This window comes from Tiliqua scincoides, chromosome 4, assembly GCF_035046505.1.
Source record: "Tiliqua scincoides isolate rTilSci1 chromosome 4, rTilSci1.hap2, whole genome shotgun sequence".
NCBI lineage: Eukaryota > Metazoa > Chordata > Lepidosauria > Squamata > Scincidae > Tiliqua > Tiliqua scincoides.
In genome coordinates, this window is record NC_089824.1 from 37,185,021 (window position 1) to 37,203,357 (window position 18,337).

The following is an 18,337-nucleotide window of genomic DNA, read 5'->3' on the forward strand; positions in this document are numbered from 1 at the left end:
AACTTGGAGGGACGAACTTCATTCTCAAGTATTTTTGGAACGCTGCATTCATCAGATCGGGACCATTTTGGTGTCATTGGATTCCTCTCAGCCTGCCCTTTCCATTGGACTAAGGCAAGTTCGCCTGAGTAAACACACAACAGGGCTCAGTTTCCATACAGCTCCATGCATTTTTGTTTTACAGTTTTTTAGCCATAACTTTTGATATATATATATTGGCAACCTTCAGTCTCGAAAGACTATGGTATCGCGCTCTGAAAGGTGGTTCTGGCACAGCGTCTAGTGTGGCTGAAAAGGCCAATCCGGGAGTGACAATCCCTTCCACACCAGGAGCAAGTGCAGTCTGTCCCTGGTCTGTCTCCCTGGCTATGGGCCTTCCTTCTTTGCCTCAGACTGTTGGCCAAGTGTCTCTTCAAACTGGGAAAGGCCGTGCTGCACAGCCTGCCTCCAAGCAGGCCGCTCAGAGGCCAGGGTTTCCCACCTGTTGAGGTCCACTCCTAAGGCCTTCAGAGCCCTCTTGCAGATGTCCTTGTATCGCAGCTGTGGTCTACCTGTAGGGCGCTTTCCTTGCATGAGTTCTCCATAGAGGAGATCCTTTGGGATCCGGCCCGATAACTTTTGATAGAAAGGAGATATTTCACCCATGTTTTTCAATTGCATTCTTCTGGAAATTACGCATCCAATGGTATATAGCATGATCATATTATTCCTAACCACTGTGATGTTAGCAATTTTGGTAACTTCACACTCAAGCAAACCAGCAGACTAGGATAGGTGATTTCCCCACTTTTATCTCTCTCTCTCTTCCCAAAAGATTATTTCTTTAATAAACTCTTTATCTTCTTTGAAAAGCTCTGTCTTGTGGTTAGTGTTAGCCTAATTTTTGAGGCACTTTGAGATTGGTTGCACTGCTCATCCATGTCAAGGATTCCAAACCTTGTCACACTGCTAGATCTGACCTCCTGCTTGCTAATGCCCCCAATTTTAGTTATGTGTGCATGACAAGTATAGGTCACACATGTACATGTGAAGGAGCAGTGTTGGCAACAGATTGCCAGAGAATGCAGGCATAGCAGATTGGAGGAGCAGTGTTGGCAACAATGCTCACAGACAGCTTAATAATTTGCTTTAGCACCTTCCCAGGTATTGATTCACATCAAGCTGACCAGTCAGTAGTTGCCTGATCATTTCTTTTTTCTGTTTCCGGAACATAAGGACCATATTTGCTTGTCTGTCACATCAGAATGCTTAAGAAAAGGTTGCTTAGAGAAAGTATACAGCCATCCTTCTGTTTAATGGGTTAATCGGCAACAGCTGGCCAGATGCAGTCTGGCTGACACTTAAAAGAATTGATAATTTCAGTAAGATTAGTGAACCCTGATCCAGACTATTACCCATATGTTATATTCAACTGTAGGATCAAGCAATTCTTATTTACTTTAATAGGAAAGTGTTGGAGCTGGATATCTTAATTTGGTAGAACTATGAAGTCATGAGGAAACCCTTGACTTCCATTATAAAGGGACCTGTTCCAGTGCTAGGACAGACCCTGTTCTTGTCCCACTCAAAGGCCTGTTTTACATAATTCTCTTTGATGCGTAAAAGTTATCACAGGGTCAAGTATTTTTTATTTAATGATTCATTCTTTTGAATGTTTGTTTTAACCAAATATTACTGGTATATCCTACGTTTTCCTCAAGATGCAAAGCAACCAAAAATGGGATAATAATCAGAACAAATTTGAAAATATGCAGTGATATAAAACATAAGCTCTACTGGATCAGGCCCAGGGCCCATATAGTACAACTTCCTGTATCTCACCGTGGTTACCAAATGCCTCAGGGAGCACACAGAACAAAAAGCAACCATCTTGTTGCTACCCCTTTGCATCTGGCATTCAGAGATTAGCTACCTCATGACTTGTAACCTGTGATGGACTTTTTCTTCAAAAATCTGTTCAATCCCCTTTTAAAGGCATCTGGACCAGGTGCTATCACAACATCCTGTGGCAAGGAGTTCTTCACATTAACCACTGAGTAAATAAATAAAACTGTCAACAGGGAATTTTAAAAGTAAGCAAAACTATTCCCACCAAAGTGGCAAAAAATTATGGCTTATGTCTTAGCAGAATTGCACCAACTGTATCATGTATTTATCTAATGGGATAGGCGTTTTTAAGACAAGAATTACAGATTTGGGATCCAAGACTCCTGCAAATGTGCTTGTCCATGTCTTGTGAAACAGATGTCCATTCAATGTTTTTTATGTACCATAAAGATAGGGATATGGATGGTTACCTGGATCTTCCAAAAGTCATAGGGTAAATATAGCCTGGCTTGTCACGTAAAATTTGAAAACTGGAACTTTTTTCAGGTCCCTTTCCTGAAACACAAAAGCCTCTGAAGAAATAGCCCTAGACTATTCAAAGCCATATTTCTCAAACCAGAGGTGATGGCTCTTGATATTGTCTACAGTTATTCTACATTCCACTCAGAACCCCACGGAATCTCTCTGCATCCCCTCTCAAAGGAAACAATTATTTTTTAGGGACTTCCATTTTCTTTAAGTCATGCAAACTCAGTGACTGACACATCAGAACAAAACCATGTTTTTTCTTTACACTCCTTTTCTTCACAGGTTCTCAACTAATTGCTTTGGAATTTGAAAAAGGCTTGTTTTAAGTGATTCAGGGCACAATTCTAACCAGGTCTACTCAGAAGTAAGTCCTATTTTGTTCAATGGGGCTTACTCTCAGGAAAGTGTGGTTAGGATTGCAGTCTCGGTCTGATAAATTTAGCCTGATAAGCGGCAGTCGGCCGTTAAACATTTTCAAAACAGATGGTTCATAAAGGTATGCCTATCCTGTGAAAATCATATCTGTTCCTTGGGAAATTATATACAAACAGATTCTTTGGTTAATATCCTCCAAGAGTATGCCTTTCAAATACCTATTATTAATTCTTTTATAATTGAATTACAGCAATACCTTGTACGTTTGTCGGGTTAGGGATCAGAGCTTGGACAAAGTAAAAAATGGGTGAATGTCAAACTCATTCTGCCCCACTGTTGCTTCTTTTTTTTTTTTTAATTATGCAAGCAATCCTTAAAAAATTTGGAGCAAACCCACTTGCATTCAGGGTACAGATACACAATACTAGAACTCCCATCTCACTCTTCTTCTTTCTCCCTTTCCTCTTAATCCTGACTTCTTAAGAGAGTCATTAAGGCCTGCCTGCAAAGCTTTAAGAGCGGTGGGTTCACAGAGCTCCTGCTGTTTCCTGATGCACAGAGGGGAGACCCACTCTCCTCACTTGCTGCAGATTGATTGCCTGCCCTTAAAGAAATGCTTCTTCAGCCATTTCAGAGGCTCAAGTAACTGCTGTCCAGATGGTGGATTGCCTGAGCTGCTGGGCTCATGGTTGATTGGCAACCTTCAGTCTCGAAAGACTATGGTATAAGCCTACAGCACCCAGTATTCCCAAGCAGTCTCCCATCCAAGTACTAACCAGGCCTGACCCTGCTTAGCTTCCGAGATCAGAGAGATCGGGCATGTGCAGGGTAACAGTCTGGGCTCATGAGTGCTCAGCTATGGGAGTGACACTGGGGCATAGGGAATGCTGGGGCGCTACCCTGCTCATACACTGAATAGTTATAAATTGAAAACGTCAAAAGGACAAAGTGACAGAAGTTAAGAGGATGAAAATCAAGGTATTCCTGTATTTCATTTTTGCAAGGCTTCACCTGGGCTGGCCCACTCATGAGGCCAGGTGCAGCAGTCACTTTGAGCAGCAGTCTTGAGTAGGGTGGCAAGTGGGCTGGGGTACTCTGTGCCTCCTGCTACCTATGTCAGCCCACCTAGCTCCACTCTGTGGCTGCCTTGATCTTCTTCTCACTTGCTGTCCTTCAAGGAACTGAAGTGAGAAAAAAACTTCCTCTTCCAGTCTTGTGCTTGTCCTATCCAATCAGTATTGAAGGAGAAGTGGAGACTACAACTATAACAATGGACACAGTGATGATGATAGGGAGGGTGTGGGAACTAAAAAAGAAAAGGGGCAGACATTTTGGTGCTTGAACAAGGTTGATTCACACCTTCTCTTCAAAAGAGTTTTTTTGCCACTAACTGAAGCCTATCTTCATTTGCCCAGCCTCTTCTTGTCTAATCCCAAGAGATACAAGATTTCTGCTTTTCATTTTGATGAAAGTTTCATACTTGGTGCACTTCCTTTTCACTGTCCAAATCCTTTTTCTTATCCTTTGAATTTGCACCAGTGTCTCATTAATGGCATCATCAAATGTTGCATCCATTATGAATGTACAAATCTTTGGCACAACCTGGTCAACCTTAAGGATTTTTGTCCCACAGATTTCAGTGTGAGAGTTAAACCCTTGTTCTCCATTTGCTAATTTCATACTGAGCAGGTGCTAAGCACAAAAGGTATGATCCTCAGACTCACCTACTTCACAATCCTGCTTCAGAGTGTGCACATGTGGGTAGGCACCTATCGCAAGTGTATCAAGTTTGCTCGTTTGTATGTTCGTAAACGTAATCGCTCAAGTTTAGCATTGCCTGACGAAAACAGATTAACTGAAGCCTGAAAACTGGAAAAAAAAACCCAGTGAGAAGTACTGGGATAGTAAGGAACAACATTAAATTAGACTGTCACTTTTAACAGACAACTGCTGCACAATTATTTTATCAATTTTGAATGAAGGCATTATGATTGTCTGAACTGCCTTCTGTGTTTTTGGCTCCTTTCCAGAGAAATTCCATATCTTGCTTTCACAATAACTGCAAATGAAGTATTTTCAATTATTGTTTTTGTTTCTCTTATGAAGATTTCAGTGCCAGGCTCTGTGTCCAAGTTCCCATATTCCGGTCAACAAACAAATGACATCTGGCTTCTCTTTACTTGGAGCAAGGAGATGCTTCCTGTTATCTTTGTTCCTACTTGCAACTTTAAATTCCCAAAAATGTACTCAAAAATGAGTTTAACAGTCCTCCACTCCACAACCATAGATTAGTCATGTATAGACAATCCACTTTGGTAGTTCCTAGGTTGCATTCTCACAGAAAATCCTGTGAAATTGGATAGGACTAGTATACCACTGTTATAAATTTATTTATACTTGTATTCCCCAAGACAGAACAACTGGGAAACAGTAGGAAGATTAGACGGGGAAATCAGGCCAAGACAATAATGACTCAAGAATACAAGTTACTGGTAATTACTTTATAGATAAACATTTCAGAGGGGAAAATATTTCATGGACGCTGGATTATTGACCTCCTTTTTTGGATGTCTCATGTATAGCAATGTGATATTAAAAACGATAATAATACGCGAGCAATTTATCAGATCTAAATAACTGTTTAAAAAAAACTTATAATTTAAGAAAACAAACTGAGGAAATGGAAGGGAATGAGAAAAAAAGAAAAATAGGTGAACTTTGGTGGGGAAATAATAGCCCACCATGCTACAGTTCTATGCTACTGTAGTTCATGAAGGCTTCTATTGTTGGCATCCTTCAGTCTCGGAAGACTATGGTATCGCGCTCTGAATGGTGGTTCTGGAACAGAGTGTCCTCTCCAGTGCGCGAAGCCTGGGTGAAGTAGATATGGAGGATAGACTGTTTCCCATGCAGCAAATCCCCCCTGTCCACGTTGCTGAAATGGTCCAATGGAAAGGCAGAGGCCAATACGGTTGGTTCCAGCGGCGTCGCAGGAGTTGCCAGAACGTGACTGTGTTCAGCCATGAACTGCCTCAGGGACTCCGGCTCCGGATTTTGCCTCAAGGTTGACTCCTGAAGCCTTTTCCATAACTGGATGTAGCCACAAGGCAGTGGAGGTTTGGGATCAGAGTTTTCCTTCTCTCAGATGAGCTGCCTTCCCAGGCTATTGAGTCCCATCTACCTGGTGGCTGTTTAGTCGCCTCTTACAACAAGTACAGCCAAACTGAGGGCCTATTCTTATCCCCAGCCCCCAGGGCATAGGCTGAAATAAAGGCTTATGCTGAAATAAATGTTAGGCCTTAAGGAGCCAGATTTTTTTGTTTTTGTTGCTACCGGCTAGTTCAGCCACCCCCTTAAAACTTTTTTAAAGTATACAAGTACACTTGAGGTAGACGGTTTCAATGGCCCCAGTTCTATCAAATGAGGGAAGTTCAGTCCAAACCCCCCTTCCATCACTACTAACAAAAGACTTGTATTTTCGCTGCAACCAACAGAGGAAGAAAGGGGATCATCCAATTAAATGCCTTGGCTCATTTAACCTCCTCTTTATGAGACTGTGGAGTGTCTATTCTCTGGGTCACTGATCTGATATTTCTCCCCCAATTTTATTTTGGACGAAGATCCAGTTCCTGGAATAAGCTAAAAACACACCAATAAAGGTGATTGTTTCATTCCCTGCCCAGTCTTGTTCTTTTTTTGTTGCATAGCATCAACAAGCATGCTCAGGTTGTAGAAGCCCAAAGCCAGTCAAGTTCGATTTTTCTTTTTGAAAGGGTAAGATTTTACAGAATGCATGATCATACCAAAAAACAAAGCTCACTGTGACAAAGACTTCAGGTTGTATAATAAGTAGAGCTCTTGCTATGAAAATCACACACCTTGCAATGAAAATGCACCTCCTTGAGTATCCCCCTCCCCAAAAGGGGCGATTCACAGGAATGGTGTGGAATGCAGCATGGAAGCTGCAATTGGTGCAGTGGGGCGAGAATCTCCAGCAACTGACTACCTGCACCTTCTGTGACTGGAGCTATGTGTGAGACTGCCTTTGAAACTTCACAGCTGCTAATGGACCAGGTTTAGGAAGCACAGAAGCACATCTTGCCAGTTTTCAGACAACTTTGGGGACTGCTAGCCCAATTTCACACACAGTTGTTATCAGGGCCTAGAAGAGGGGGTAAAGGGGGTAATTTGTACCCGGGCCCAGGGTCAAAAGGGGGGACCAGGAGCCAAAGAAGGGGGCCCAGAAATTTCCTGGAATCTTACGTTTTCCTATCTACTCAGACTTGTTGCCTGCATGGGATGCTGAGGACACTACTGATGCCACATGGGTTGGTAGACCTGGGCTCCAAAGACTTTTCCAGCAGTCTCTAACCTCTCCCCACCCTGTTTTGTCCCTCCCTTTGCAAAGGGCCCCAAAAGAAACTTTGTACCCCCTGATAAAATTACTCTCAGAGGCCCTGGTTGTTATTATACAGTATATATTTGTATATTGCTTTTCAGCAACAACAACAAAAGAGAAGTTTACAAAGTGGTTTACAGAGCATAGTAAACTCAGTCTCAAGTCCCAAATGGGCTAAAAAGAAGCCAAAGGAACACCAGCAAGCAACCACTCGAAGAGACACTGCACTGAGGTGAATAGGGACAGTTGATCTCCCCCTACTCAATATAAGAGATCTGCCATTTAAAAAGATGCCTCTTCAAAGTGCTATACTCATTTAAAGCCCTACATTGTTTGCGACTTGAGGAACTATGCCTTCCCATGTGTACTGGCCCATATGTCTGCCCTTTAAATTAGGCAGATCATGACCTGTGAACATAAGAACAGCCCCACTGGATCAGGCCATAGGCCCATCTGGTCCAGCTTCCTGTATCTCACAGCGGCCCACCAAATGCCCCAGGGATGGCCTGTGAGAAATGATCTCATATCTCTCTGCCCTGTCTCTGGAATGCTTATTTCAAGGTGACTCACCTGGCACCTGCTTCTGGTGTTTCTTTCAAGACCAGAAAAATACTGTAGCACCTGAGTTTCACTGGTTTTATGCTGCTCCTTATGATGTTGTGTGATTTAATCCTGTGTTGTTTTAAGCTGTTGACGTATTTTTAAATTGCTGTTATTGTGGTGAGCTTCCATATTGAAAAGATAAATTTTCAATAAACAAGCACATAAATGTTTGTTCCCTTGCAAGTTACTGTTTGTTCATAGAAAGAGTTTCCACATACAAGTCTAGTCCAATAAATTCCAGTTTAATAAACACTCTGAACTCTGCGCAGATAGATTTCATCATCTATGGGCTTATCTGCATTTTGTAATCCTGTTGTAATTTTAAGCACCACATAGAGACAATATCTACCCGAGAGATTTGCTTAAGTGCCACTTCTGGGTTATAATGGACGAAGCTTTGTACGCCAAAGTGCCCTTGAATGTTCAGGTCATATATTTCTAATCAAACAGCAGCTTCTTAATTAGATTTTCCATTGTTAGAGATCATTTATTTATTGGTCATGTTTCCACTGTATCTAGTAGTGCAGATTAATCTCATGGACTCTACAAGGGCTGGTACCAGTTTGTGAAAGGCCTTGAGATACCTTCACCTAGCTCCATACTCCATTCCTCCCCATGGGACTTTACCTGAGTGGTAGGGCAGCAGTGTAGGGGACTTTACAACAGCTGCATTGGCTGGTTCCATCTTTAAGAAAAAATGCAATGTGCCTTTTTGGGATGGCTGTGTGCTCCGGTCTGGAGGCCAGCTTGGTCAACAACTGAGGCTGGCCCTGCTTTTGAGGCCTGCTTTGTATGTTACTTTTCTGATATAATAATAATAGTTGCTATTTGTACAGCACTTTCTCAGTGTGCAAAGCACTTCACACATATTATCTTGATGGTGCCCTTATAACAACATTGTAAGGTACACAAGTACTGTTGTGTAGGGCTGCTAGGGTTGATTGGGAGTGGCTTTCCTGTGGTCACCTAGTGAGTTCATGGCAGAAAAGAGACTCAAACTAGGAGGTTTCGATTGGCAGCTCAACCTCCTAGTCACTGTGCTGTACTAGCGGCATGAAGTTATAACATGTGTTGAGGAGAAAGTAAGGTGTGAATACACTTTCAAGTGACTGTTTTTCTACTGGAACACTGGCATGAAACATGTGATATAACCACTGCAGCCTCAGAAGCATAAATATGCCTTTCTTAACCTCGCCCCAATAAAAATGCACTTATCACGCATGACAGAATCTCTTTCAGAGTTTCCCTGACATATTTCCTCTCAGGAGAAAATCTGGGCAAGTCCCCTAGCACTTGGCAAAAAGTGTGATGTGTGCCGTATCTTTACTCAGTTCTATAAAAGGCTTTTCCGCTTTACATTCTTATTTGCAGTATTCATTGAAGACAAATGTCTTTATCTAGGAGGCTTTTCGTAACTGTGGGATCCTGCCATATTTTAAGCACCAAATGGGAAGACAGTGGACCAAAGAGACTTTATGAGGCAATATTCATGAGATACTGGGGAATATTTGCCAATGTATTCAGAGATAACACAGAAACTGAAATATATTTCACAAAATACCAGACTAGTAGGCGTGAACAAATTCCAGTACAGTTGCTCTTCTGCTCATTCATGAGTTTGTATCACTTTCCGTAATGTGAAAGGAAAACCCCAGCTGAGGTGCTTTCTCTCTCACTCAGCTGGCCGCACACAAACTCCCACACACACTGCTGTTGAAAGTAATAGTCATACTTATTCAGAGGTCAAGGTCCACGCAGTCTGTGCTGCCAAAAGATTGTGTACTGGATTTTCTTTTCTGAATCACCAGCAAGCCAATCCAGCAAACTCCTTTTACCGTAATCCTGTCAAGCGGATTGAATTTTCAGATTTCTTGTAAAGCTGTGCTTGTGTGGATTTGCTGCTAAATCATCTTATATTTAGTACATTTTGGATAATTAATGGCCTCTTTGTGTATTTTCTTTTAAATTAGCTTGTGTAATCTTAACAGTGGCATAACAGTGAGTTCCTCGTTCCAGAACCTTCAGGCTGCTCTGTTGAGATTGGTTTTCATTTTATAAGAAAAGCAGGATTGGGTGCCATTTTCATTTCTCTTCATGAAATATAAATAACCATTACATCCCACGCACATTTTAAATAAGGCTCCAGGCTTGCACAAGATCATCAAGAACCCGGAAATTGGAGTTAGAATTAATCTGACAGAAATGCAAACTATTCTGAATAAACAACCACAAATTATATGGACACCAGATAGTGTCCATATCTACTAAGTGTCTTATTTACTAAGATGTAAAATTTCACATTTCCCCCCCCATCCTTCCTATTTTCTTTCCACAGACATTAGTGTGGTTCACAACGCATGAACACTGAAATATTTGTCAGTCTACCACAAAAAGAGAACATAAGAACAACCCCACTGGATCAGGTCATAGGCCCATCTAGTCCAGCTTCCTATATCTAACAGCAACCCACCAAATGGCTCAGGGAGCACACCAGATAACAAGAGACCTGCATCCTGGTTCCCTCCCTTGCATCTGGCACTCTGACATAACCCATTTCTAAAATCAGGAGGTTGCACATACACATCATGGCTTGTAACCCGTAATGGATGTTTCCTCCAGAAACTTGTCCCCCTTTTAAAGGCGTCCAGGCCAGACGCCATCACCACATCCTGTGGTAAGGAGTTCCACAGACCGACCACATGCTGAGTAATTTTCTCTGTCCTAACTCTCCCAACACTCAATTTTAGTGGATATCCCCTGATTCTGGTGTTATGTGAGAGTGTAAAGAACATTCTCTCTATCCACTTTATCCTTCCCCTGCATAATTTTGTATGTCTCAATCATGTCCCCCCTCAGGCGTCTCTTTTCTAGGCTGAAGAGGCCCAAATGCCATAGCCTTTCCTCATAGGGAAGGTGCCCCAGCCCAGTAAATCATCTTAGTCGCTCTCTTTTGCACCTTTTCCATTTCCACTATGTCCTTTTTGAGATGTGGCGACCAGAACTGGATGCAATACTCCAGGTGTGGCCTTACCATCAATTTGTACAACGGCATTACAATATTAGCTGTTTTGTTCTCAATACCTTTTCCAATGATCCCAAGCATAGAATTGGCCTTCTTCACTGCCGCCGCACATTGGGTTGACACTTTCATCGACCTGTCCACCACCACCCCAAGATCTCTCTCCTGATCTGTCTCAGACAGCTCAGAACCCATCAGCCAATATGTGAAGTTTTGATTTTTTGCCCCAATGTGCATGACTTTACCCTTACTTACATTGAAACGCATCTGCCATTTTGCTGCCCATTCTGCCTGTTTGGATAGATCTTTCTGGAGCTCCTCACAATCACTTCTGGTCTTCACTACTTAGAAAAGTTTGGTGTCGTCTGCAAACTTAGCCACCTCTCTGCTCACCCGTCTCCAGGTCATCTATGAAGAGGTTGAAAAGCACCGGTCCCAGGACAGATCCTTGGGGTGCACCTCTCTCCATTGTGAAAATTGCCCATTGACACCCACTCTCTGTTTCCTGGTCTTCAACCAGTTCTCAATCCATGAGAGAACCTGCGCTCTAATTCCCTGACTGTGGAGTTTTTTCAGTAGCCTTTGGTAAGGGACTGTGTCGAACGCTTTCTGAAAGTCCAGATATAAGAACATAAGAACAGCCCTACTGGATCAGGCCATAGGCCCATCTAGTCCAGCTTCCTGTATCTCACAGCGGCCCACCAAATGCCCCAGGGAGCACACCAGATAACAAGAGACCTCATCCTGGTGCCCTCCCTTGCATCTGGCATTCTGACAAGCTGTGGTGGGAATGGACGGACTGAAAAGTCCCAATCCTTGAGCATGAAATAGCATGCCACCTTCCTGGATCCCATCCATGTCTTCTTGCATTGAACACATACTTTTTTAATGTATAAAGCAGCAACAGGAACATTTAAGATTTCAGATAGCACACTGAAGTTACTCTTGAGGGAGAACAGAACAGGGAAATGGGGGGGGGGTAAAAAATGCTTTAGGCTACAAGGAACAGGAAGCACCAGCAGCTGTAAAAAATTTCCCTACGGGATTCCAGCATTTGCTTAGCCTCATGCTCTCAGGCCTATGTTCTCACAGCCTCGCCTGTCCTTCAGTTTGCTCAGTTTAATAATTATATTAATCATATCATTAATTCAATGCAGATCTTAAAAATATATTATTAATACACAGCAATATACATGCTTTATAAATGATCAGCTGCTGATCACTGTTGGAGACAGGATGCTGGAGTAGGTAGATTTTGTCTGGTCCAGGAGGACTCATTTTTTTAACTTTGTAAGCATACCAATAGAATTGTTTTATCAAATGAACTTTGTGAACAACCAATCTGACCAACAATACACACACACACACACCTGTGGACCCCAATCCAACTAGTCATTTCTCCCATTCTCCTTGGATAGGATTGAACCCTTTCTTAATTTAATGAAATTAAATTTTTCCAGCAGCTGGTGGGGAAAACAAAAATAGACCATGGAAATATATCAGAGCTGATACGGGTTTGGTTAGGAAGCTGATTTGTCTCCTATACTAGGAGATGCACAGAGCAAGCCTATGCATGTCTACGCAGAAGTAAGTCCCATTAGAGTCAATGGGGCTTACTCCCAGGAAAGTGTGGTTAGGATTGGGCTGGCAATCACTTCATCAATGGCTGATAAGTATTCCCTTCAAATAGCAAGATTAATCACTTTAAAAATACAGCCTCTCCTCTTCAGTCAAACAACAAGATTAATAAATCACTTAAAAAACGGTACCCTTTTTCTGCTGCTGGCCAAGTAAAGCGTGTGCTTCTCTCTCTCTCCACCCTTTGCCAACTGCATGGAAGCAACTTTAAAACCCCTGGTGACTGGTAAAATAGGGAGCGTTTTATTTGGGGAGGGGGAGGAAAGCGGGAAGGTTTGGAGATCAAAAGGGTGGAGTGGAAGAGGGAGGGGGTTGAAAAGAGATTTCACTTTGATGAGAAGTGATCCCAGGCTGGGAACTAGGAACCAACCAGACAAGGATCAAGGAGGGTTTCTTTCTGACGGTCAGCGAGGGTTAAGGACTGCAAGCCGAGCATGCTCGGTACAGCGGCAGCCTCGCAATGGAGGGAGAAGAGTGCGGGGCAGCAGCAGCCGTTTCTTCTGCTTCAAACTCCTGCTTTCAACTCCCGTTTCTTCTGCTTTAAAAAAAAGCGCACAGGCAGAAGACGGGCTCCGTATTCTGCCCAGGGGTGTGACTGTATCGCTGCGAGAGGACATCCCGCGCCTCCCCTTTCAGTTCCTGGCACCTCCCTAAAGAGCCGCGCCGCACAGTTTGAATAACACTGAACTAGACCATTTGGGCGTCTTAAAATAGAGTTTCTTTCCTAAATTTGAGGACCTGTGAGCAAAATGGAAAACACAGAAAGTTTTGTTTCTTGTTGTTAAAATTGTCTAACAATTTGCATGCCAAACATGCCATATGAGGAAGATGTGTTTTTATTTTTAAAGCTGTTTTTACAAACCTGATATTAAAATTTAGGAACATTTGGAGCTGCCTTGTGTAGCTGCAGCTCTGGTTCACATAGCTCAGTATTGCCTACACTCCTTGCCAGATCTAGAGCGTTCCAGTCCTACCTGGCAATGCCAGAGACTGAAACTTTGGTATGTGCTTTGACATATGTGCCCTTTCACTGACCTTTAGTCCCTCCTCAGTGGGTCCTATGGTCACATGATAATTCACAGTTTTTGAGAAACCAAACTGGGTGTTTTACTTGTAAAATGAGTATTGCATTGTAATGGTCTATATGGGCATGGGCAATAAGTCACTTGATGTGACAATCAAGCTTGACATCTCCTAGCCACCTCCTAGCACTTGCAGGCTCAATTCAAAGCAGTGATCTCACCCTATAAAACTCGAGCACCAGGGTATCTAGAGCAGTGTTTCTCAAACTGTGGGTCAGGACATACTAGGTGGGTCACAAGACAATTTCAGGTGGGTCCCCATTCATTTCAATATTTTATTTTTTATATATTAGACTTGATTCTACCATGGTATGCGATTGCATTTGGGGAAGTACAAACCTGTACTTTTAATATGCTACTATGAATATTCTTTTAACAATGATAGTATATGGGACTTACCCAAATGGGTCTAGGTAAGTGTGGGTAGGATTGCAGCCTAGGATTGCTAAAAATGTTCCTGCTTGATGATGTCACTTCTGGTCATGACATCACTTCTGGCGGGTCCTGACAGATTCTCATTCTAAAAAGTGGGTCCTGGTGCTAAATGTGTGAGAACCACTGATCTAGAGGATTGTTTGTTCCCATACAAACCTGTCCACTGTGAGATCACTTTGACAAGTTCTTCTCCAGCTGCTTCCTACCTGGGGAAGTCAAGCAGGAAGTGGCTGGAAAGTTCAGGCCTTCTTAGTAGTACAACACCCTGCTACGGTGTACACTTTGTGCATGCTTTAATGAATTCTTTCTCTCTATACCGAGCTAAACAAACGCATCAGTAAAGCAGCTACCACGTTTTCCAGACTCACAAAGAGAGTCTGGTCCAACAAGAAGCTGACGGAACATACCAAGATCCAGGTCTACAGAGCTTGCGTCCTGAGTATACTTTTGTACTGCAGCGAGTCATGGACTCTTTGCTCACAACAGGAGAGGTAACTGAACGCTTTCCACATGCGCTGCGTCCGATGCATCCTCGGCATCACCTGGCAGGACAAAGTTCCAAACAACACAGTCCTGGAACGAGCTGGAATCTCTAGCATGTATGTACTGCTGAAACAGAGACGCCTGCGTTGGCTCAGTCATGTTGTGAGAATGGATGATGGCCAGATCCCAAAGGATCTCCTCTATGGTGAACTCGTGCAAGGAAAGCGCCCTACAGGTAGACCACAGCTGCGATACAAGGACATCTGCAAGAGGGATCTGAAGGCCTTAGGAGTGGACCTCAACAAGTGGGAAACCCTGGCCTCTGAGCGGCCCACTTGGAGGCAGGCTGTGCAGCATGGCCTTTCCTAGTTTGAAGAGACACTTGGCCAACAGATTGAGGCAAAGAGGCAAAGAAGGAAGGCCCATAGCCAGGGAGACAGACCAGGGACAGACTGCACTTGCTCCTGGTGTGGAAGGGACTGTCACTCCCGAATCGGCCTTTTCAGCCACACTAGATGCTGTTCCAGAACCACCTTTCAGAGGGCGATACCATAGTCTTTCGAGACTGAAGGTTGCCAACATGATGATGATAATGAATTTTAGGCACCAAATGAATGGGTCTTTTTTTTTTTTTTAATCAATGCCTTTTTAAGATTGTTGTGTTTATTTCTGCTGATGGTTTTGCTTTGTGACTGTTCTTTGCTGTTTGTAATTGTGCAGCCCAGTCCAGTGCATATTTAATCAGGAGTTCAGTGAGACTTCCAAGTAAGGGTGTATACTAGGATTGCAGCTTTAGTTTTGGTTTTTGTCATTGATTCATTTGATTTTGTTACCAGTCTCTTGTGCTGCCTTTACAATATTTCACTGAAAGCAATGTTTAATTGTATTAGAACATGCATACATTTTAATTTTTTTTTAATTCCAGGAACCAGTGATAGGCATCCTCCACAAGAAAAGTCATTTTAAAGGTCCATGTGCTAGTGGGAAGGGACTAGGCCTCTGTGGCCTCTGAAGGGCCTCTATCCCTTTAATCGTATCTGTAATTACCACCATAGCATACATCAAAGGAAGATCAATGTAATCGTGCAGCACCATTACTTTGCAGATTCTTCATAAATACCCAATTTAGGGATGATTTTTTAAAAGATGTATCCATCTGTAAATACACAATTAACTGTCCTGCTGATGTCTTAATTGCGCAGGTTGATCTGTAAGGAGATGCCAGGTGCCTTGTGATTGAGGTTGGACCAGGTGGTCTTTACATCGTCCATGACTCAGAGGAATGGGGTGAATCCACACTACAGACTGCAACTGATTTAAGCATCGCTACCTCTTATCAAGAAGACCTGGCAATTATAAGTTCTTGGTGAGTGAGAGCCGATGGAATTGAGTGGGTAGAATTGAGTATATCTGCAAAGGAGTCCTTGACACCCTCAATAAACTACAATGCCAAGGATCCTGCAAATTATCCAAGTTCAAAAGCTTCCGTAGAGCAATACCTTTATTAGGATAAACTAAAAATGCCACAAAGTAATGAGCAAACTGTCTCCAGAAGAACAGGGGAACGCAAAAATTGGCTCAGTAGCTGACATTATAAGGTTGAAACACACAATAATAATTGAACTGCATATTGAAGACGTGTACAGAACTTCCACCCAAACTCTTTTTTGCCCAAACTAGCCATGTTTTGAGGTGAACCTAGTTGGGACGAAAGGGAGGGGGGATTAATTCACGCACACCAAAAATAGCTCCAGAGTAGCAACTTGCCCATGAAGCAACTATTTTATTATTTTACTGCCCTGCCCCCTCCCTCTTCTCCCTCCTCTCTCTCTCTCTCTCTCTCTCTCTCTCTCTCTCTCACTTTTTAAAAAACCATAGTTTGTGATGGAGCATTTGAGTTCAGAGTATGTTATTTGGTATGTCTTGAGAGAGCCTTGACTTTTAGACCACCAAAACTTGTCTTTGATGTCTTAGTTGCAGACCACTAACTTTCCTGTTCACTGAGCGTTAGCTGTTTCTCAACCTTTGCAGCTACCCGGGCTCTAAATTGGATTAGGAAAACAAAGGATCCTGTTATCTAAGCTCCTGAGAGATCATGCCAGTGACAAGCTTTGCAAAAACCATTATTTAAAATCAGTACTAGCTAGCTGGTTTGGAAGGCAACTTGACCTGCCTTGGTAAACAGGATTCTGTATTGAAAATTAAGAATACTTGATTACGTTATATTGTAAATAGTGTGGGGTTGTTTTTTTCTTGTAGAAAAGGCAGTGCGTTCCGCAGAAAAACTGCCAGGACAATGTTGCCTTTTTAGCATGTTCTAACTACAGTACACGCACTGTTCTCATTGTATGCTTGTTGCACATGGTTTTTAGAGGTATTGATGCACCTTGCTATGCAGCCAATGAGCCAGCCTTGATGTTCACTTGAAGATAGCACCATTTACAATATTTAGTTATCTGATAAATCAACAAATCTCCTCTGCCTTTACACACATGTGGATCAGCAGATGCCATTTCCTCTGTCACTGAAATGCATAGATTGAACACACACACACAAGCCCCTACAGTTGGAGCAATCAACAGCTTCCAAGTGCCCCCAGTCTCAGGGGGGCAGCACAACCTGGAGTGTTGCCCAGTGCCATCTCAGGTCTACTTCCTCTGCGTAATAATAATAAAAGCAGCCGCTTACTGTGCTCCTCACGTGGTTTCTTCAGTTGTAAAATTGTGGGGTTACTGGTTTGATTTAAAAGGAACGTGTGACTGAAGAACCACTTTCGTTTGCACAGTCCCTGTAAATTAAACCTGAACGTCTGTGTCTGAAGAGACCGGACCAGGTGCAAAGTAAGGAAGCAGATGAGCTGCTTTCTAAGATTTTAGTGTGCATCAGAGAAACATTTGTCCAAGTGATACATTCCCTATGATTTGGGGTAATTTACTTCTGTATGGCATTTTTACCCCACCTTTCTCTCCAAGGGGACCCAAGGCAGCTAATCTGAAATGCAGCAGTGGACTGCTTCCAATTGGAATTTGATCCATGTATTTGTTGTTTAATTGCATGTGTTAAAAGTAATTGCATACTAAAAAGTATAGTATCTTGGCATTGCGTATTTGTGTGTCTGTGGGTTTGGCCTTTTGGAATTCTCAGACCTGTTTTATAGTACATGTGTTTCAACATTTATGTAGCTTTAGAAATTGTATTTTTTGTCATTTATTTCTTTGATTCCTGTATTATTGTGCCTCAAATTTGTGAATTCTGGTGTTGTTTTTCTTCTTCAGCTTATTCAAATGTGGAGACAGGACACCTTTTTGGTTTTTTCCAACACATTTATGCCATCTATATTGATATAGACCCACCGGTTACTAGAAGGAACCTTTTATTCTTGCATCTCTCACAGTTCCAAAAGCTTGCATATTTTCACTTCAAGTTGTATGTAAATAATGTACTACTTTATAGTAATAATAGACTAGCGGGTTACTGTATTGTCTATAATTTAAAATAGTTTTAGAATTTCATTTGCTTTTAGGGTGCAATTTCTGTTCCAAAAGTATTTGCAAAGAAAAGCACATTTTTCAAAACAGAACTGCAAGAATTTAGTCATTTGCTTCTCAAAGTGTGTGTCTAAAAGCTTTTTGTGCAATCACATTTAGCAACTCTTCCTAACCCTCCATCACTACCCCAGCCTTTGGTGACTCAGGCTAGGTCAGAATGGACCACTGTGCTTTGAGCTGTACTGATGCTTACCCAGTGTCAGAAAAATTTTCAACAAACACAGATGATGACTCAACAGAAGATGTGGTGATTTAAAACAGTCCCATTGTGTTATCTATCCACCAAGACTGGAATTATACCAATTTGCAGTAATGTGACTGTGATTAGACAACATTTTAGTACAAACATGACCACATACTTTGACTTGAATGCTGAATACAGCCCATCAGTGTGTCTCTC

At 42.4% G+C, this 18,337-nt stretch overlaps 1 protein-coding gene across 1 annotated transcript in view; it reads left to right on the top strand.

Annotated features, from left to right (window-relative positions):
• The window catches only part of STAU2 (staufen double-stranded RNA binding protein 2), a 229,831-nt gene extending 211,977 nt beyond the window's left edge, over nucleotides 1–17,854 (top strand). Inside the window, exon 15 of the mRNA XM_066623815.1 lies at nucleotides 15,592–17,854. Within this exon, the coding sequence (XP_066479912.1) occupies nucleotides 15,592–15,625 (34 nt within the window). The 3' untranslated portion in view covers nucleotides 15,626–17,854. The remainder of the gene's footprint in view (nucleotides 1–15,591) is intronic.
• Nucleotides 17,855–18,337: the final 483 nt, after the last annotated feature.